General features: G+C 47.5%; 1 protein-coding gene across 1 annotated transcript in view; it reads right to left on the bottom strand.

The window, feature by feature from the left end:
• The window catches only part of TENT4A (terminal nucleotidyltransferase 4A), a 606,146-nt gene that overhangs the window by 416,786 nt on the left and 167,445 nt on the right, over nt 1–21,915 (bottom strand). Inside the window, exon 4 of the mRNA XM_078687633.1 lies at nt 40–160. Coding sequence (XP_078543759.1) covers nt 40–160 — 121 coding nt within the window. The remainder of the gene's footprint in view (nt 1–39; nt 161–21,915) is intronic.

The raw sequence follows: 21,915 nt of genomic DNA, 5'->3' as shown, positions 1-21,915 counted from the left end.
TGATCTGTACCTAAGAAATCCACAAAACATGCCACTTACCGTAGCTTTATCAAGTACTTTTATGGAACCAGGCTCAGCGACATTGCGTTTTCGCAGTGCTTGTTCCAAAAGATTTAAAGGAGGACGCTCCCATTTCCCAAACACCACCAAATCGATGTCACTGTAAAAAAGCCAATACAAACAAAATTAGACATTGAAATGCTAAAACTTAGTAAGCATTTATATTAGAAAATAATGGAGATTAGAAAACGCACAGTCATCTGACTACACAAAAGTTTTTGGACTGGTGTTTCAACATTCATAGCTTTATATCTACAAATGCTTTGAATACTTTCAGTCATTGCTCTGAAACCTGCAAATACAGTAGAAACAGTTAATTCCTTTTGGTAATATTTTTGGTGGATGCATAGTTTTTGTGCAGATTCCTTCCCTTATAAATACTCCTTCCAGACTTCGGACTGGTGAGGAAAAATGCTATGCAAGAAATGGGGGTCTCTAGCTTGCAAAGTTTTGCCTCTTTAGCCATGAAGAGAGCCTTCCTAGTCAGGATAAGGGAGTTACACTCCTAAAATAACCCCTGCTCACCCCCTTGGTAGCTTGGCACGAGCAGTCCGGCTTATCTTAGAGGAAGAGTGTAAAGCATTTGCACATAACCAACAGTAATTGCACTACAAAAGGACACCACACCAGTTTAGAAAAATCATCATTATTTTTCTATATCTAACAAGACCAAAAACAAAACTCCACCATACAGTTCTCAGAACTCTTCAATAATCAAAATCGACTTGAAATACGGTTCCTTGAAGTAGATCACCCCTTCTGGGGCTATCACAGCGTCATGAACAAATCCAAACAGTTCCGGCTGACTGCAGCGTCCCTGGCCAGCTACGGTGTCGGGAAGACCTGCATAATAGTACCTTTAGAAATGCAGGGCATCAACAAACTTTCGATGAGCCCAGAAAAGCCGGAATCAGTCCCCGAGGTCAGTGCAGGATTCGTCTGGCCCTAGAATTCACATGTTGCAGATCAACTCCTCTCGGTTGAAGTCGGGAGTTGGTGCTGCGGTGCTAAGTGCAGCATTGCGGTGTGCAGTGCCCTCAGGTTGCAGTGGAGGCAGCGGCTCTGTGAAGGTCGTCCAGCAGGATCTGTGAGACCAGGGATGCTGTGCGAAGGAATGCAATGCTGGTTGAGGTGCTGGCAGGTCACGGGCCAAGCAGCGGCGTACTCGTTGCTAAAGCGCTGTCGTCTGCTGATTGGCAACGGCGGGCCAAGGCTGCGGTGCAGGATAAGGATGGTATGTCGTGTAACTTACAAGCAGCGCCCTCGAACAACAGTGCAAGCAGCAGCAGCGATGTCATGGAGCATTGTCCTCGGATACCAGGTCGGCGGCGTTAAGTGAGGTGGTGCTTAGAGCAGTGCCCACAAGTCGTGGTGCAAGCAGCAGTTCAGTGGCAGAGTCAGGTGGCTTCACCAGTGAGACCAGCGGTGCAGTGCGGCAGTGCCCTCTGTGTTGCCTTCAGGACACAGAGTTGACAGCGGCGGCGTAGACTGCGTCGGGTTGCTTTTATTTCTGTTGCAGCACAAAACACACAGTCCCCTGTGATGATGGCAGAAGAACTTGAAGTCTTTGCTGTTCCTGAGGCTTCTCGAACAGGGGGCAAGCTCTACCTCAAGCCCTTGGAGAGATTCAATAAAGAAGTTGCAGAAAGTTCAGTCCAGTCCTTTCCCTGCCCAAGACAGATGCAGCCACTACAGGCCAACACAGCAAAGTACTCAGCAAAGTGGTAGGGCCTACTCGCAGCTTCTCCAGCGCTTCTTCTTGGCAATCTTCTTGGTTCAAAAGAGTTCTCAAGTTCTGGGGCACTGGGCCCCACTTTTTACAGCCCAAAAAACCATTGTCCTCTCAGACAGTGTCTGTACATAGTATGAAAAGTTTGGTTATCTTTGGACCAGCTTTCCAGCAGGAGGTGGAGACAGCATAGTCTACAGCAGACCAGGCCATTCAGGTGCAAGGAACTCTCCCACTTCTCTAAATGCAGACCGGGCCTATTCAGGAGCAAGTGAAAACTTCTTCCACTACTATGAATGCAGCCCAGGTCTATTCAGCCCGACCCATCCAGACTCTTGGGAGCCACTATACAGCTCCAGCCCCTGTCACGCCAAAGCCAGACAGTCCATACACATCCTAGCAGAGGCACCCTGGATGGCTAAGCAAGAAAATACCTACTTTCTAACAGTGGTATTTTCAAACAGATTGTAAAAACCACCCTCACTAAAAGATGCATTTTAACGTTCTGAATTAAAGCATACTAAACGTAATCTTCCTATCTGGTCCAGGAAGGAAAATGCTACTTAGCAGTATGCATCTGTTCTTGGCATGTAGAGCTGCATAGTCGTACACTTTTGCAATAGATCGCCACCTGGTGCTGGGCTCGGATGATTGCAGGTTGTTGTCTTCTTTAGTGGGATCCCCTGCTTGCTCTGGGCCTGCACGGACTCTCCAGCACTTTAAAAGTCCCTGGGACCTTGCTGGTCCCAACGTTTTTCCTTTGTTGTCCATGCTAGTTGCGGCTACCAAGGCTTGTTGGTGCTCCTGCAGGACACAGACCACCTAGTCACATGCATTAGACGTGGGACCACTCATGCACAGCTTCTGATCTTCCTCAGCATAGCCTGGTCCTCACAGCTGCAGAAACATGGTCACCGTCAACTCTTCTGAACTGTCGGACATCTGTGGGCATTGCTCTTTCATGGCTCCTGTGCACTCCTGAGTGCCATAGACTATCCCCTCTGCTTGCAGGTTCACGTCCAGAATCAACCCTTGGGTTCCATCGGACCTCTTCACCTTCTCTAGAGTCACATTTCTGCAAGTCTTCCATCCTAGTAAATGTGTTTGTATTTATATAGCGCAATTCTACCCAGAGGTCTTGTAGCGCTGTATTCATACCGCTGTGGAACCCTTCCTGGCTTTCCTGCAAGATGTCCACTCCTGGGCACCCCCAAGGTGAAGCCAGGCATCCAAGCGCTGCTGGGGCCGTTGTGGAGATTAAGCAAGCTATTGCCCAGAGTCACAGAGTGGGACCCATGATTAGACTAGGCACCGAGTCTATGGAGGTTTCTGACGTGGCTTCACCCCAATGCACTTAGCTTACCTGGTGTAGCTAAACCAGGTCCCATGGTATCCACGGGTAGGGTGGCTCTCCAACCTTCCGTCCTTCAAGGGAATTCTTCTAGGACCCTTGGGAAGGGTCCTTCATCAAAACTGCAACCACGACTCCTCTATGGACTTCCATGGGCACAAGCGATGTTCCCACTCTGCGCACAGCCTCCATGGGTTTCCTGGGTACTTACTTTGGGAGCTTCCTTGTGTCCCATGCTCCTCTGGGTCTTCTGGTCCAAGTCCTGTCCTCCTTTGCAGTTCACATTCCACTTTAATATATGGTTAAATCTCCCCCCGGAAACCACTGTATTGTGTGCTACTTACTTACCTTATTGCAATTTAAGTATTTCGCTGTATTGGGTTGATGTCTCCGGGTAGGAGATATACCAACGTGTTAGTGTGGTGTAATAATTGGAGGTACTTTTATTTAAACACTGCGTGGTTCTTTTTCCTTTAATCTACACTGTATGATTAATCTGGTAGAACAAACTCCTTAATAATCCTTAATGTTGGACTTGGCCCTCTTGGCAGGGTCATCCCTGAACTTTTTGCCTTCCTCCAATATTCTCTGACCTGTTTTTGATGGTTTAATGACTCTGGGCACTTTACCACTGATGGCCAGTGCTAAAGTGCATATGCTCTCCCAATGTAAAGTGTACATGTAGTTGATTTCCCTGATTGGCTCATTGGATTTACTGTCAGTCCCCAGTAAAGTGCACAGGAGTGCCAGGGCTTGTAAATGCCAATACTGCTAGTGGGCCTGCAGCGCTGGTTGCGCCACCCACAGAAGCAGCCTTTTAAAATGTGTCTAGGTCTGCCATTGCAGAACCTGCGTGCAGTCTGGTACTGTCATGCTGGCTGGGCAAGTGCACACATTTGCCAGCCTCTAAACCTTCCCTTTACTTCATATGAGTCACCCCTATGGTAGGCCCTAGGGCAGGGTGCATTGTAAGTGTAAGGTAGGACAAGCCCTGATGTGTGTGGCATGTCCTAATAGTGAATCACAGCCTATTTCGTTTTTCACTATTGTAAGGCTACCTGTTCTCATAGGCCAGAATGGGCTGCTGGAATTATTCCACTATAATCCCAGCAGGCTCAGGGAACATGGTAGAAGGTCAAGTTCAGTATGCCTGAACGCAGAATAATAAAATACTTCTTTTAGTAAAGTTTATTTTAATATCCTGTGTTTGCAAATGCTACTTTTAGAAAGTTAGCATTTGCTTGCCTGACCATTTCAGACCACCTCTGCTAGAATGTGTATCTGCTGTCTGGGTTGTGTGAGTGATAGGGCTGGGGGATGACAGGTGGTGAATGCAAGGATTACACCAGGATGGGTGGAGGGAGTGGCCCTTGACTCTGAATAGGGCTGTGCTCTGCCATCACATTGCTGGCTCCACCTCCTGGGGAGCGACTGATGACTCAGCCCGACACCTGGCCCACGAAGAGGGAAGCCTGTCAACAAAGTACTCCTGGCTGCCCCTGTCCACACAATGCTGGCTCCACCTCCTGTGGAGCGTCTGATGTGCCATCCCTGCTCCCTGAAAGGAGAGACCCGAGTTTACCCAACACAGTGCTCAGAGACAGAAAGAAGTTATGCAGAGGCCCCCAGGCCTGTCAGAACAAAATAAAATCTGTATAAAAGTAGGAGCCCTGCTCCTAGCAAACTAGATCCTGTTTCCCACAACGAACCTCTGCCCAACTAGAAGGACTAAGAAGAAGCTGGAAGGACTGGCCTGCTGTCTGCCTTGCTGAGGAAGGAGAGGAATAGACCAAGACAGACTTTGTTGAATTGTGCTTGAAACTATCTCCAAGGGCTTGTTTGAGCTTGCCCCTGAACTGAAGCCCCAGGACTAGTGGGTTCTTTGGGCTTTGGCTCATCTAAATCTTGAAGCAGAGTGATTCCCCCCGCCGGAGGTGAAGTCTGCGCCCCCTCGCCCCTCCTAGGGGCGTGGCACCCGGGAACTCGCCTGCCTTCCTGCCCGTGAGAGCCTCGCTCTGTCAGGAGTCGCTCTCTGCCCCCGGGTCAGGCCGCCTGCTCCTGTGCCACCCGGCCTGCTATTTGGAGGGCCTGGAGCACTTACTCGCCCCTCCCGCCGGAATCCAGGACCTATGAGCATCCCATAGCCTGGACGGTCGCCCGTGCGTGGTATCGCACCCGGCTGCCCTGCTTTGCCTTGGTCCACGGAAGATGCCGCGCCGCACCCTGAAGAGATCCTCCCCCAGTACGGACCGTAATGGAGGCTCCTGTGCCACGCCCCGCCTGCTGGAGATCCTCCAAAGCACTCTCCACCACCGGTACGTACTCGCTGAGTACGCCTCGCCATACTAAGGACGCCGCGTGGTCCAGAGTGCACCAGAAGCTTACCCCCACCTCTACGCACAGGGCTAGTCACGGGCTCGGGCACGCAATGTTCTTCTTTCCCCATAGCCCTGTGCGCTCCGAAACTGCTTGTGTACTCCCCTGTCTGCCTGAAATCACCCCGCAGTACGAGCTGCACAAGCTTGGCTCGTACCATTGTTTTGCATTGCCCTAGGTGTACGCGTCTCACGCGAGGTGCGTGAGATTCGGTAAGGCCTTTCCTCGTAATCATACGGAGCGCACAGGAGCGTTCCCGAGGGCCAGGTTTTTGAAAGTACAGTACCTGGCCCCTAAAGAGAGTACCTAAACATCAGAGAAGGGGTTGTTGTAAATATTTAACCCTTTAAAAACCTGAACATTGTGGCATCATCTTTTTGAGCAACTGGCACCATTCTGAAGTACTGGGAAGTTGTTTTGAGAGGTATGCACACCTTGTCACAGAGACTGAACATTGATATTACAAACCGTGGTGTCACCATTTTTTAAGAGAAACTAGAACTGTTCTAAAGATCAAAAGAACTGTATGGAAGCAGCTTAAAGTGAATTAAGACTTCCTACGGACAATTGCCATATTGAAATCTGGTGGCCCCCAATTCAAGAAAACGTTATAGAAGGTCTTGTGTTATCTGCCTGCATATATAGATATATTTTTACATAAAGTACGTATTTTTATAGAAATACCGCCTGGTGTCCATTTGTGGGGGGAGTCTGTGTGTATTGCTGTGAAATGTCATAAATGCTTAACTGTAGCGCCCGAAGTTTAGCCTTGTCTGCTCGCGCCACACTACCTAAAAGGGTGAGCAGGTGTCATTCTGAGGAGTAGTTCCCTTGCCCTGACTAGAGTGGTGGTTTCTGCCTGGCTTTGGTGCCAACCTCAGCCAGCCAGGAATCCCATTTCTAACACTTCATGATAAGTCGGAAGGCTGCTCTCAACAGCTGCCACTTTGAGAGCCATCTATGGTTGTCAAAGACCACTAAAATAACAAGTAGCGTCGCTTGGATTAGTGCAAGGTCCATCACTTAAATAAGTGTGCACCATATACCAAGCCAGCCTCCTACAGTCTTTCATCAGAAGGGAGACGCCATTCGTGGTTCCCTAGGCATACTCGCCAGAGTTAGTCTGCCCGGACGTGCAGAGAGCCAGCTAGGTGTTGATCCACCAGGGAATTGCCCCGACATTCCAGTCATGCCCAGAGATGCAGGGCCTCTTGACAATGGGATCCATTACTCCACCCCGCCTTGTTTGTTGCAGTACCACATGGCGGTGGTGTTGTCCGTGAACACCTGCACTACTCTTCCCCGAACAGAGGAAAGGAATGCTCTCAGTGCAAGACGAATCGCCCAGAGCTCCAGAAGGTCTCTGATCTCCGCCTCTCCCATGTGGCCAGCCCATCCCAGAAGGGATGCAGTGGAGGAGTGTGGCTCAATGGTTAGAGCGGCAGACCCTGATGCAGAGTTCTGGCCAGGGACCAGGGTTAGATTCCCGCCTCGACGGGGTCGCGGGCTCAATTTCCTCGGACCTGTTAATTCTCGCCTCGGTACCTATTCAAATCACGAGCCCCACGCTGCAACTCTGGAAAATAGCTTGCTTAGCCTCCACACCGGCCCCAACTGCGCTAAGGATGCCTCGCTTCACCCTGGGGGTGCCCAGGAGTGAACACTTCACAGGGAAAGCCAGGAGGGGTTCCACAGCGGTATGAGAATCAGCGCCAGGAAGCCGAATAGGCGACAGCGCAAGGTGACCGTCTGGTGACAGTGCGCTCTATAAGTACCATGACATTTACATTTACATTAATGCATCAGTCACCGTGGTGTGGTCTGGTTGGGGGAGGGAGAGGGATCTGCCATTGACCCAATCCTGGCTCATGAGCCACCACTGCAGTTTGAGTGCAGTGCCCTCCGAGATCTGGACGCAATCGGACAGATTCCCCTGAAAAGGCGAGGACGCCTTAGCGCTGTGGGATACCTTCTGATTGTGCTTCTAGCCGTCACAGCCAAGACTCTGCCGAAACTCTTCTTTCACCACTCCTAAACCTCGCGGAACCCGCCCTGCGGGTCCCGCATCGCACCAAGGACTGAGCGCCTGTTTGCTGTGGTGCCAGAGGGGTGTGCGACAGGGCAGGGCTGCGAGCGTGGAAACCGGGACTCGCTTTCCCAGGAGTCCCGGTTCTTCCACTGGCCGTGTGACCTGGCCCGCTCTCCCTGACCGCCCCGCCCACCTCCATTCACCCTAACTACAAATACGTCGGAGTAACGCTGCGCAGGAGCGCGCGGGGCTAAGCCCGGGCAAAGGGCGGGCCGTCTGTGGCCGTCCGGGGACGTACTAGGACGGGACGGGCCACCCTATTAACATCTGTGTCCAAAATCCACATCTACAGTGTATTCTCGCAAAAGGATCTCTACACCAAAATAAACGTGGTAAGTGTACAACTAAACAATCGCCAGAAAGGTGAAGGGTGATAGAGTCTCCTACTGAATCTCTAATAGCAACAACAACGCGACCTATTGGGAAAACCAGTACTACTAACACCAATACGTCTTCGACAGGAAAGTGAAATGGGATTCAAAAAATTACGTTCACGCACTATATTCATGAAGCGAATGGGTACCGAGGAAGCTGTCAGGAAATCTACAGATAAAGCAATAAAACATGGCCGGATAACTTTGACCCCGGCAATTAGTAATTATTTTCTGCCATACCATCTAAAAGGGAACAGGATACGAATATGTTGGAAATCGAAAATAACCTTAATCCACACTCAAGTATAGGGGAACAAATGTGCTCATCAGTGACACCTCATCTAACTCAGAATTTAAGCGATCTGGTTCCTAACAATAACTCCCACCACTCCTTACATGACCGAGAATTAATGGACCATGAGGCAATTCTTTTAAAATCCTCAACTCCCATAAGAGGTTCTGGGAGCTTACACAAGCCCAAGGATTTAAGTGTAAATAATTTGAAGTCAGTAGAATACAACTCTGAATTAAAGTTATCTAATAGTTTTTCGAAAAAAACATCAGATCAATTTCTCGAATTTGACTCTTTTTTGGATCCTCTCATACCTAAAAACAATAATTTTGCTAATACCGCAACACCAATGTCAAAGGCTCTATTTTCGCTACAAGAAATATTAGAATCGGTTCTCTCCTTTCTAAGAAATATTCTAGAAAATTCAGATCAAACTTTAGACGTCCAAATAGGCATACTAAAGTTTCTAGTAGTAGAGAAAAGGAAAAAAGAGTCCCTCGAAGCAGCGGAAAATCATCTAAGCAATAATACTAAGCAAGTGGAAAACGTCCAGAAACAAACAAAACGTGATTCTAGTACTCAGACATCAGAAATAGTACAAATAGAAATACAAAAAAGGGAAAAGTTGGAAATTCAAAATGAATCTACACTATACTCCTTAAAAAAATTATTTAGAGAAAAAGCTCAAAAAAATGTAAAACAATATCCAATTTTCTCAAAATCGAATAAAACGGATATGCATGATAATGATGTCAAAGACGATCAGGACATTACCACTAAAAACATATCTGAAACTGTAAAAGGAGAAATAATAAATAAAAATATGGAAACTGAGCAAGAAGGAAGAAGAAAAAAAGGAGGAAAAAACCCTTAAGAAGGATTCACAAAAAAAAACCCGCAAGCTAAAATTTCAAAAATCTATTTTACCCCAAAAACATCGTGAGGAACAAGAAGATGAAACTATAAAGCCTCACACCACAGAAAAAGTGGAATTCACTGATAGAAACATCGTAGACAAAATACAAAAACTGAACCCAAGAGCAGATGAATACCTTCCAGCTAGGATACTTATAAAGACAGGACACAAAAATATAGGGGTCGGAGAAGGCGACGAGAAGTATGCTCAACGCGGTGAAAAGACACAGTCTAAACTACTACAATTCGAAGAACTTTTTCCAACTGACAACGTTCCACTCAATAGAGGTAGGATACTCAATCTTCTGCAACATATATGGCCTCTACAATCACGGACCAGTAACGAAATAGATTTAGTGACTTTTCCCAAAAAAGATAATACCAAAATAGCGTTGTTATCATTCTGGTCATCAGTCCTTCCTGGGATCATTCTTAATGAAAAAGAGATACTTCACAAATGCGGATACGATGTAATGGAAAAACCTGAATCCAAAGAAAAGAAAACCTACAAAATGTTTAAGGATCATACGCGATCAATCTCTAGTGCGCAATCTAAAAATTCTCTCAGAATCTCTTCTGCGCCAGGAGATTCAGGATCAAGTTACTCAGGAGGTACGTATCCAGGGGAGGATATTTTGAAAATTCAAGTGAACAATGGGGAAAGGGCAGTCTGGTATCAAGATTCAAACAAGAATGGAGTCAATGATATTGTAAAGTCCTGGTCTTGGATATCGGAAACACTGAATAGCAATAAAACCTCCACTTGCCTGAAACATCCTGTTTAACAATGGATTAAAGATAACATCGTGGAACTAAAAATAAAATGATCGAAGCTACAAATAACCAGCCTGATATCCTGTCTCTCCAAGAAACTTGGGCAACTGAACCCTTCTCCCAGAAAGGCTACTACGTTTACGATATACCAGCCAAAGCAACTAACCGGGGCCATGCTAAAGGTGGTCTGGCTATTCTACTGAGGGAAGAATATCTATGGGCTCAGGAGATAGTTGAGACCAACCTTGATAACTTACAGTGCATTAAGATTTCCTTAAACATATATAATACTGTCTCACAAAACGCAATTCTGCTTTTCAACATATATGCCCCTCCTGGTAAAAAGCAAGATACCCTATTTGTAGATATCATGGAAACCATCACGCAGATAATAGAAGACCAACTTTTTCTGTCTTATATAATTATGGGTGACTTTAACGGAAAAATTTCCAACTCCGAAATAAGAAAGTGGGAAAGCATATATAATGAAGAAATACTGGAAATTTCAACTCCACAGTTCCCAAAAGCTATTCACTCAGATAAAAGAGGTAAAATGTTGCTATCAGCACTGCCTAACATAAATGGGGTAATCTTGAATGGTAATGTCGAAGGAGATATTCCGGCATCCTATACTAGACGGGGAAATGGGACCTTTTCTATTATAGACTACATCATCTGTGGTACGGATTTATTGGAAACAGTTATGCATTTGCACTCTAATTTTACAGCGGATAGCGATCATGCGCTGATGCATCTAACCACCTGCTGGTCGGCTAATCCTACAGCTGCAGGACAGATCATCTTATATAGAAATACAATCTTGGTAAAAAGCGAACAGAGACGCATCTTCTGGAACTCATCATCTATGGATAAAATATCAGCTCTGATTAAATATACTCAATTTTTAAAGAAAACATACTCAGATGACCCAATAGCAAATTTTGAGTACATAATTCAGGAACTTAAAGACGCATTATTAAAAAAGTTACATCAGGGTACAACAGGAAATAAAAAGAAGAAAAATATAAATAAAAACAATACCCGGAATTCAATAACTAAGAAAAAACTCAATAAACTGATACGTGCTCAATATGCGAACTTGTCTCCTTCAAGAGAGAAAGAAATTAATAAACTAAAAAATCAGTTGAGAGAGAGAAACTTAGCCAGAAAAAAATACTACAAGATCGCAATTGGGTTGACATACAAATAGCTGCAAAAAAATATAACCAGCGCAAATATTGGTCCCTAATAGCCAAAATAACCGGGACAAAAAAGAAATTACAAGCCATACCGGGACCGCCAAAAGACTGGGAAATTTATTTGACCGATCTTTATAAAGCAAATGTGTCTATATTAGATGAAAAAAGTGCAGAAAACATCAAGGAAAAGCATAACTCATCAAGTTCCAAAACCACGGCAATAATGGTAGAAACATATTCGAAAAGCTAGAAATACCGGTGCCTTTGGCCCAGACCAAATATCCATCAAGGTCCTGCAGGCAGACCCCCAAGGAATGGAGCCATATGTTATCACCACTCTTCAATTACATCTTTAATACTGGACAAGTACCAAAATCATGGCAGGGGAGTATCATCATCCCCATACACAAAAAGGGGAGCAAAACCGTAGCAGGAAATTACCATCAAATAGCACTGATGGATGCCACCGGATTTTTTTTTGCCGCTGAGGTATTGCAACAATTGAAAGATTGGGCCTTCTCGCTGGGTCTAATCCCTATGTTTCAAGCTGGCTTTAGACCTAAGCACTCTGTTACGGACAACATTGCAATTATCCAGGTTATCCTCGATAAATACATAACTCGGAAATCTCAGACTGTATATACAGCATTCATAGACTATTCTACCGCGTTTGATCTCGTCGACCGACCAACACTATGGAACAAATTAAGGAGTCTTGGTATTCCAGAACAATTGCTACAGGTCATAGTAAGCCTCCATACCAATACCTGGTGTCAAGTACAAATGGGGGGTGAAAAAGGATTAACGAAAATAATGAAAACAGCTAATGGTCTTAAGCAAGGGTGTCTCTTAGCCCCTATGTTATTTTCTCTACATCTCAGTGACTTACCATATCAGTTACAACAGGGCTCGAGTGTGCCTCCAAAAATCAACAAACAAAGTATTCATGCGTTGCTTTACGCTGATATAGTGATGTTAGATCTCATTCCCTTTGGTCTGCAAAAACTACTAGACATCCTGGATAAATACTCAAAAGAAAACTTTTTAATCCCAAATATAAAGAAAACAAAAGTTGTAGCCTTTTCTGGGAGAAAACTAAGTGCTAAATACAACTGGAGGCTTGGTGGTGAAAAGATAGACGAAATTGATGAATATCTATATCTTGGCAGGACTCTCTCAAAGAATTTAAAAAATACAAAACATAGATAACTTAATAAAGAAATCCGATCTACACGCTGGAGCACTCTCTAGACTCTATAGTGCTACCGGTAACAGGCATTTTTCCTCATTGTTAAAAATATACAGAGTAAAGATACCTGCCGTCTTATCCTATGCGACGGAATATATCCCTATAAAGCAGTGGGATTACATGGATCGCAAAGAAGGAAAAATCCTGAAAAGAATTATGAAGGTTTCAGACTCTATACCAGTTCAAGTTTTAAGATTAGAATTTTCTATAACAAGTTCTTATGCTACGGCCGTGGCTAACGTTATTAGGTGGGCTTACAACCTTCTCCTTGCAAAAGAGGGAACACTAAGATGCCTGTTAAAAAACGAAACTTTCGATTCAGAAGCTGCTAAGCAAACTTTTCTAGGGAATATGACTGTCGTATTTCGAATGGCCAAAATCTGTCCAGACATTTTACTTACCTGGTCTGTATCACAATTGAAACTCTTTCTTAAATGTTTTACCCCAAAATTGAGCTATGAACTCGATCTTGCACATTGTAATAAACTATCTACCTATAAACCTTTCTTAGAATTACTGGAGTACAAACATATCCAGCCGTATATTAGGTTTTCCCTTACGCATAGCGCAAGGAGGGCGATCACAATGCTACGACTAGGCATATTGCCGGTGCAATCATTTAAATCGAGATGGTCATCTGGAGAATCCTCACTATGTTCTCTTTGTCAAGGGGATAACCAGACCATCGAGCATTTACTATTTGTATGTCCTAGTTCTAACGTAATAATAGCACGTGCAAGATATCTTGAACCAATATATCGCACCTGTAGAATTACTAAATTGAAAGAACTAGTAACAGTGTGTAAACAGCCACCAAATGAACTTGAATGTTATAATTTTTACAAATTTTTAAAATCTTTGTTATTCTTATACTGATTAGTAATGTAAATTTCCTATTGTTCTTTATGTGATTGTATAATGTTATATTTGTGGTCCTCTGTCGAGTACCAATACAAAATAAATCTTTTTGACTTGATTCCCCTGATGCTGAACCCACTGGAACTTCAGGTCCCACTTCAGAGCACGCATATGCCACCTGGCATGATCAACCAGCCGGATGCCAGGAGGCCCAGCAGCCTCAGAGTCATTCTGAAGAAACCCTGGATAGAGACGGAAAGATCGGAATCATAGCCCGAATAGCATAAACACTCGCTGTTCAAGAGGATAAACCTGAAACTGTTGTGTCCAAGACCGCTCCGATGAATAGGAGCTTTTGAGAGGAGGTCAGGTGTGACTTCGGCACATTGATGGAGAACCCCAGCAAATGCAGCAGGGCAGCCCTAGTCTGGACGTGCAAGACGACAGCCTGGGGTGAGCCTGCTTTCAACAGTCAGTCGTCGAGATAAGAGAAGACTGGAACCCCTGACCAGCGCAGATGAGCTGCGACCACCGCCATCACTTTCGTGAACACCAGAGGGGCACTGGTAAGGCCAAAGGGGAGCCTAGTAAACTGAAAATGGTTGTGGCCTACTGTGAACCGTAGGTAATGCCTGTGGGCCTGCAGGACAGAGATGTGGAAATAAACCTCCTGCAAGTCCAACGCCACCATCCAGTCTCCAGGGTCGAGGGCAGACAAGACCTGAGCGAACGTCAACATTTTGAACTTCTCCTTCCATAGGAAGCGGTTGACGTTGGAGATCAAAGATAGGACGCAGGCCTTTGTCCTTCTTGGGAACCAGAAAGTAGTGGGAATAGCAACCGCGAACTACTTCTGGCTCAGTAACATGATCGATGGCTCCCTTGGCCAAGAGTGCTGAAACTTCCTGTTGGAGAAGGGCCAGGTGATGGTACTGAAGTGGCATGGATGGAGGGGTAGTATGAATGGGGAGGGAGTAGCCCCTTTGGACTATTTGCAAAACCCCCCTGTCCAACATGATGGTGCACCAGTGGGGTAGGTGATGGCGGATCCGGTCGCTCACTGGCGTTTGGTGGCCCTGAAAGGTCAGACTAGGAGGATTTGGAGGCTGCTGCAGAGGGGGCGTGGTGGACTGCCCCCCCCCACTGGCCCACAGAACCACGGCAGTTGTTCCCGCATCCCTGGCCTCGCTGGGGCTGAACAGCTTGCACCAGCCTGTGGCACTGGGTGGGACGTAGCCGGGCACCCCTTCGTTAGACACAAAAAGCAGACTATGCAGGGCCAGTGGGGGAGGCGCCCAAGGACCTGGCCGTAGCCCGAGAGTCCTTAAGGAGCTTTAACGCCTTGTCGCTGAAAAGGCGACAGCCATCAAAGGGCATGTCCATAAGTGTGGATTGGACATCCTTGGAAAAACCAGTTGAATGCTACCAGGCGTAGCGCTGAAGAGCTACTGACGTGGAAATTGTCCTGCTAAGTGCGTCGGCGGTATCCAGCCCACAGCGGATGGAAAACTTTGCTGCGTCTCTCCCTTTAGCAACCGCTCAAGAGAGCACGGCCCGGGCCTCCTCCGGGTACTGAGGCAGCACTTGCGCAACTGTGTCCCACGCGGAGTGGGTGTAACAGCCCAACAGACATGCGTTGTTTACCGACCGCATTCCCGGGCTGGAGGAAGAAAACATCTTCCCAAGATGATCCAGCTTCTTGGAATCCCTGTCCGGGCGAGTGGTAGGGAATGTGTCCTGGGTTGTGGAAGCTTGGACTATCAAGCTCTCAGGGGTGTGGTGTTTAGAGAGGAAAGTGGGGTCACCCGGGGCTGGGAGGTTATGTCAGTCAATCATCCTGTCCACAGGAGCCCCTGTGTTGGGCCTGGACCAGGTGCCCCAAAGGATGCCCGTGAGGGCTTCATTATAAAGGCAGTAGGGACTCCGGGTTGAAGCACCTCTGTCAGGAGGTTAGTCCAGACTGCCAACGTAAGTAGCTCGAGAGGTTGTATGGGGGCAGAGGGGTCCCTGGGGTGCTGAGGGTGGGCTGATCTTGTCAGTCAAACCCCTACTTATCTAGTTGAGATATCACGTTCCTCTCAAACCCCTTTACTTGCTCAGTAAGTGAGTGGAGTGCGTTCGGGAGTATCAGAAAGGGTCTGTACATGAACAGTCAAGGAAACGTGTTCAGGGCATTGGTTAGCTAGGGTTTTAGTGGGAATAGTAAAAAGATGGAAAGTTCTGAGGGATAGTATTTGCAGGAATTTTAAAGCGTGTTCTAGGCGGTTGGGTATATGGTATTGCAATGGATGGGGATTTTGGTTTGCGTTAGAGTCCTTGGCTTTCAGCTGCCCATTAACAGATGGACTGCTAGGGGTCTCAACAGGAGTTACAACTGGGGCAGATGGTGTCAGGGCAGAGTTGCTAATACTAAAAATATTGCCAGAGATATTCTTTGCGCAATTAAAGATTCTGCATCACATTTAATCTGATTTTCCAATGCCCCCAGGGTGCTCGTAATACAGTTCAAAATGGAAAAGGAGGACAGAGCATCCCTCGGTGACTTAACGCACCCCCCTGGATGGCCGACTGGTAGGAGCTGCCCGAAGAAGCTCCAAGCGCTTGGGAATATCCCAGTCAGCGGCAGCCATCGATCGTAACTGAATCCGTACGAGTAACGGGATGAATACCAGCATCATATTGATCTAATTGCATGTCTCATCCCTTAAAGCTTCAGCATATTATCAGCTCCTACCTTATTTCACCGGAGACGGACTAGGTTCTGGCCGCCCGCCACCTATGATGTCGTCTGAGTTACTTCGATCTTTGAAAAGGATCGGTTCCTCCTAGGGGCAGCGCCCCCCACTGCCGTCCACAAGGACGGACCCAGGCGTGGATCTGCCGCCGAGCCCAACAGCAGGACAGGAGCGACCTCGAGGGACGCCTGAGGAACCTGGCCTAGCTGGACAAGGACCGAGGCCATTGGAACTGGAGAGTCTCACTGCGGCCCCTGGCGTCCCGCAGGTCGACACAGCAGGATCCCTCTTACGCGGCAGCGGTGGACCCACCGGCTTCTCGGTCCTCGGGCCTCCTGGAAATCCTCGGTGCTGCAGAGGCAGGCCCCGAAGATAGTGGGTCGCAGACGACTGGGTCTCTCGGTGTCTCTCGCTCTTCGCAGCAGCAGGCCCCAGAGCAGGGCTTTAAGACCTTGTACAACGGTCTCAGCGTGCCCCGGAAGCCTCGGAGGGAGACCTCGGGACCTCTGGGCTGTGGCAGCAGCGGGCCCTCGGTGGCCGTAGCACGGAGCTACAGGACCTCGCAAGCACAGCAGCAGCAGCGGGCCTCCGAAGTTTCCACGGCGGAGTGGTGGAGCCTCCTGGGCCTCTTCGAGCTGCAGCTGGAAGCAGTCCCGACGTGGCTGCCTTCTTTCCCCCAGTGGGGCGGTCTCACTCCCCGGATGTCCCTGAGGAGGTTCACGACGGAGCAGGATCCCCGACAGCAGCTGGGGCATAGCGCCTGCGGATCACCGTGTATTAAGCTTGTGGTAAAAACCCTATGAGAGAGGTCGAGGTGCAGCCCTACCCCCTGCAAGAGCAACGCACACACAACAACGCCGATAGCACGTTTGTTGTATTTCACATAACAGAAACTTCAACCCTAAAGAGGATTCAAGATTTTTCATACAGCGGCCAATACTACAGTGTAATCGAACCCCTATGCAGCAAAGGGGCATGAAGCGACCAGCAAAACGATCAAATTAATCATCTTCAAATAAGACTACAGCCACAACAGCGCCACCGAGGTAATTTTATCTATGCTAAACTATCTTCTTGATATTATTCCATATATGCTTTAATAGGTCAGTGGCTCTTGGTTTCTTTTTATTATTCCAAAATGGCTGAATGGGTTTTCACCTACTCCAAATTGGTTGACTGTTTATAAAACAAGGGCAAGGGGCCTCCCCCACCCACCCATTGGTCACTTCTAAGAGGGTTTTTTACAACACTTCTTTCTGGGTCTATTTTCACTGCAACTGAAATAGGACCATAGTGGGATAGACAATGAAACAGGACTTCTCTCGCTCTCCCACATCTCCCCATCAGTTTGATGGTCGGTAAAACAGGACTACACAGGCCCCTCCACATCCGATGGAAACAAACATAGGACCTCATAACTGTCTAGGAAGACCTCAATTAAGGAGTCGGCCATCTTAGACTGCCTTAACCACAGTCATAACCATAGTATTTAGCCCCAATTTACCTTAACCCCAGCCAAGTACCGACAGTTCCTCCCCCTCACCTCATGGCAGACTTTCGTACACACTTTCCATACACACTGTTGCGCCCCCACCCCAATGCGCATATCAAGAAACTCACAGGCACACAACTGTACAGGAAGACCTCGACTAAGGAGTCAGACATCTTAGACTGCCTTAACGACTGCCATAACCATAGTATTTTAGCCCCGACTTACCTTAACCCCAGCCAGCTACCGACAGTCCCTCACCCTCAGACTTTCGTACACACTTTCCACACACACTCGTGCGCCCACCCCAACGCGCCTACTCTGCGCATATCATGAAACTCACAAGCACATATTCCTACCCCAGCACATAATAAATTAGTCACAGACACAGTTGTTAATCTTCACCCTCCCCAACCCCCCCTTCTTCCCATAACTCAGCCCACAATAAATTAGTCATAGCCGGTAATTTTCACTTTCCCCTACTCACCCTTACTCTTAACACGTCTCTGCGGTTGCATACACCCATATACTCTTACACCCTCTTCACACTCTTGCACCCTACTCCCCTTACCTATACTTCAGCGCATAACATGGAACTCACAGGCACACACACGTACATCATTTATCCCCCCCAAACTCTCAAAAAAATCTGTCAAATGCTTCAAGCATAATTTTTTTAAAATCTCACCCAGAAACTCCCTTCGCTGATCTTTATTTCTCATTACACAACGGGATCACGATCACTGACAATTTTCCACACCAAACGTAGAACCCAATGGAGGAAAGCATTCCTAACCTAACTCTCGATATCTTCCACTAGGAAATCCGCTCATGGTCTAGTGGTTTCTATTGCACTCACAACTCTTCCAAGGGACAGCAACCATCATCATCTACAATAACGGAACAATACTCATTCAATCCACGGACCGTAGTTTAAATCTACTGGATAACATCTTCCCCATTATTAAAGAACAAGTGTCTAATCCCCATACTACTACCCAATCGACTTCCACCCCAATACACAAGATGGCACTGCTCCAACCCCCTCTGTCAACCTCCTCCCCCCTCTTCCCTGGCCACCAAGGATTTTGGATCCATACGCCTCCTCCACCATGTCCACCCCTCCCACGAGCACACCTTCCTTCACCCAACCCTCACACGCGACCTCCACCTTGCACGACAGACAACATATGCACCCTCAACTGAATCTGAACCCCCTCGGTGAACAATTTTAGCTCCCCCCTCCTCTAGCTTCTCCACCTCCATAACCATCTCTCCCCCCTACCTCAGCCTTGCCTCACAATGACACTCCTAACACTTACTCACCCCATTCCAATACGGAGACAACTCACGCACCTACAATAGAACCTGATCCCCCCCTCCGGTTACGATCAGAGCTCACCCCCCTCTAACATCACCCCCCCTCAATCTTCTCTCACTCTTCATCATCCCTGCTCCACAATTTCACCCCTAACACGGACTCCCACCCCCATGCCAGCCAAGCCCCACAGGTCATTTGTTGGCATATAAGAGGACACCCCACCACCACCATTTCTTAATCATACCTCCCACACCCTCTCACCTGCCAGCCACACCAACAATTCGGACATCTATATCCACTATTCTACCTTCCACATACACAAAACCCCCACTTATTCTACTCATTCCTGCACCAGACCACACACCTAACCAGGCCAATGCGCAGCCACCCATATCACAGACACCTACCCCAGTCATAACCGATCCAGACACCAGACTGGATGAGATTATGTCCACACTTCACCAAATCAAAGAGGAACTCCACGCTTTTAAAGAGTTAATATCGAACCAACTAGGGTGCTCCAGATCCTCAAAAACATCTATTTCAAGCAAGCCCCCCTACTTACTTTCCACTCACCCCCAAACATACTCTACCCCGCTGGAAATCAATTCCCTCCCGTAATTTTGCTACCCGCCCAATGTGAAGCATCAACTAACTTTTGGAAAATGACCTACGCTCTCTTCTACACTCCCACGAACCTACTCTTATGAACCCCATATCTCCCACACTCTTACCAAACCCTACTATCCCCACCCAACCCTCAAAAGGGCCTCACACAATAGAGGAATCATCGCCAATAATCTTAGGAGTCGCACCAATTCTGAATCCCACCTCTTCCCTCATCACACCCAGTCTTAAATGCACACTCCTGAATTGTAGATCGGCCTCTCGACACGCAGTGGACATAGCTGACCTTATTATCGCTTACGACCTGGACTGGATAATGCTAACGAAAACCTGGCTAACAGAATCCTCCTCGCCACTCATCGACATTTTAGTTCCCCAAATTACAACATTATTAGACTGGACAGGAGTGGGAAGACAGGGGGAGGAATCGCATGTATACACCGTTGCAACCTCTCCGTAAACAGAGCCATATCCTCAGTATTCCCCTCCTGTGAATACATATGCCTAGACATTAACAGCAACGGCAATCCATTAGGCTGTGGCGAAGGGCTGTATGACGATCATGCCTTCTCAGAGTTGCCACTTGAACCTTTACCCTCTCACCTCTGTGTTCCCTCCTCTGCTTACAGGCCCCGGATATCACCTTTCAGGAGCACTGGCCCTTTAAGACATCCCCTTCGGCCGCCCGCGTGAGGTGGTCACATGATCCTGTCTGGTCCAGAAAGGAGGAAACGGAAGAGACGGGGTGTTCTCTCTCTCACGAGAAATACTGGGAAGGAACCGCCGATGAGTCCATTCAAGAAGGAAGCGTACAGACCTTTGTGATTGCGCCAGCGTTTGGGGAAGGATTACCAACTCCGCACAACCAGGAAGAAGAGTTCATGCCAGTGGAGAAGCTGCCAACCCAAAGATGACGGAAAGAGGGAACCGGGCCCCTCCCGGCACAGCGCTGAAAGCGGCCACGACCCAGGAGGGTAGTGGCTCCACAAGGTACGGGTTCAGTTAGGCGCCGTCTGGGGTAGGGGAAGACCGGGGTTGCAGGGTAAACGCACCGGGCTACAGAGTAAACCGAATACCAGAGATCGGTAGCATAGCTCTTAAAGCTCCCCCGGTAATAGCACGAATCACGGTGGTGGTCGGGTGCCTTGCCCTTCAATCCCTTCCCTGAATGCTCTATAAGTAAGGAGAGTATCCCTGGTACCGAGACTTTTTTTTTTCCCTCTTCCTCCCTTGTGTTACCGGACCTGAACCATTTTTTTGGACCCTACTCGACGAGTCAACCCTCCTGTTTTGGGATTCTGAAGCCCAGAGAAGCTACTCTCTGACAAGGAGAGAGAAGATGTTCTTCTAACCCCCAAAAGACTTGAAGTTCTTTAGAGACAGTGGCCTTTATTTGTGATATAACAAATAAACTGGTGAAATAAATCCCTCCGTCTTGTTCTCACTTCTCCACTGTGCCACATATGCGCTTTACACATGATCTATCATCCACTTGGTGACAACCTCATCTTCACCGAACACCTCATGGACATGGTCACAACGAACACCGGACAACAAAACCCAAATATTCCTTGGCGACTTCAATCTCCATTGGAACGACCACAGCGACTCAGTGGTCAATAGTCTCAAAACCTTCCTCAGCGCTCTAGACCGCACCCAAATTTGCAACAGCCCTACACACCAATCCTGGATTTAATAATCTCCAAAGGTGATTCCACTCAGCTTGAATCGATCCAACCCTGTGATTGGTCAGACCACCATATCATCACCTTCTTTATCAATGAATCAGTGAAACTTAATCCGGTTCAATCCACAAACTTTCCTAATGCGAGACCTATTGGCAACGCCAGTGCTTGTTTTTATTCCATTCCCTCACTGCCTGGACGAGCCCAGAAGTGCTGGGGTCGGAGGCAGAAAATCAAGGAGTGTGGCAAATGGCCGAAGGGGGAGAAGCCGCAGAGCGCACGCTGGGCGAAGCCCTTTGATGTGCTGTGCGGCCGGGGGCAGGAGAGCTGAGATAGCGTGTATGGGGAGGAGAAGCCGCAGAGCGCACGCTGGCGAAGCCCTTTGATGTGCTGTGCGGCCGTGAATGCGCGTGCTTGTTTGCTCACGTGGTTCACGTGAACTTAAAGAAAACCGCACTCATGAAACCCTTGGTTTCACGAGTTTTTTGAGCACTTGAATTCTCGCTCCCTCAATGCGCTTGCGCGCATCGATAGGTCGCGAGACCTAAAAAGGTATGGAAAAGAAACTTGAAAAAACTCAACCCTAACACATTACTTTCTTCCAGTTACAATCTACTTTGCCCCCTGCCGGCTCCTCCAACATACATGATCTGACCAACCACTACCTCAACTCTATGACCTCGATAATTAATGAGGTTTCTCCCCTTCAACTAAAGAGAGTTTCCTCGAAAGACTCAAAACCCCGGTATAATAGTCTACTTAACGAAGATAGACGTTCTCTGAGAACTTCGG

The sequence above is a fragment of the Lissotriton helveticus genome, chromosome 4_1, assembly GCF_964261635.1.
Source record: "Lissotriton helveticus chromosome 4_1, aLisHel1.1, whole genome shotgun sequence".
Taxonomy (NCBI): domain Eukaryota; kingdom Metazoa; phylum Chordata; class Amphibia; order Caudata; family Salamandridae; genus Lissotriton; species Lissotriton helveticus.
This window is presented reverse-complemented; position numbering and strand designations above follow the sequence as displayed.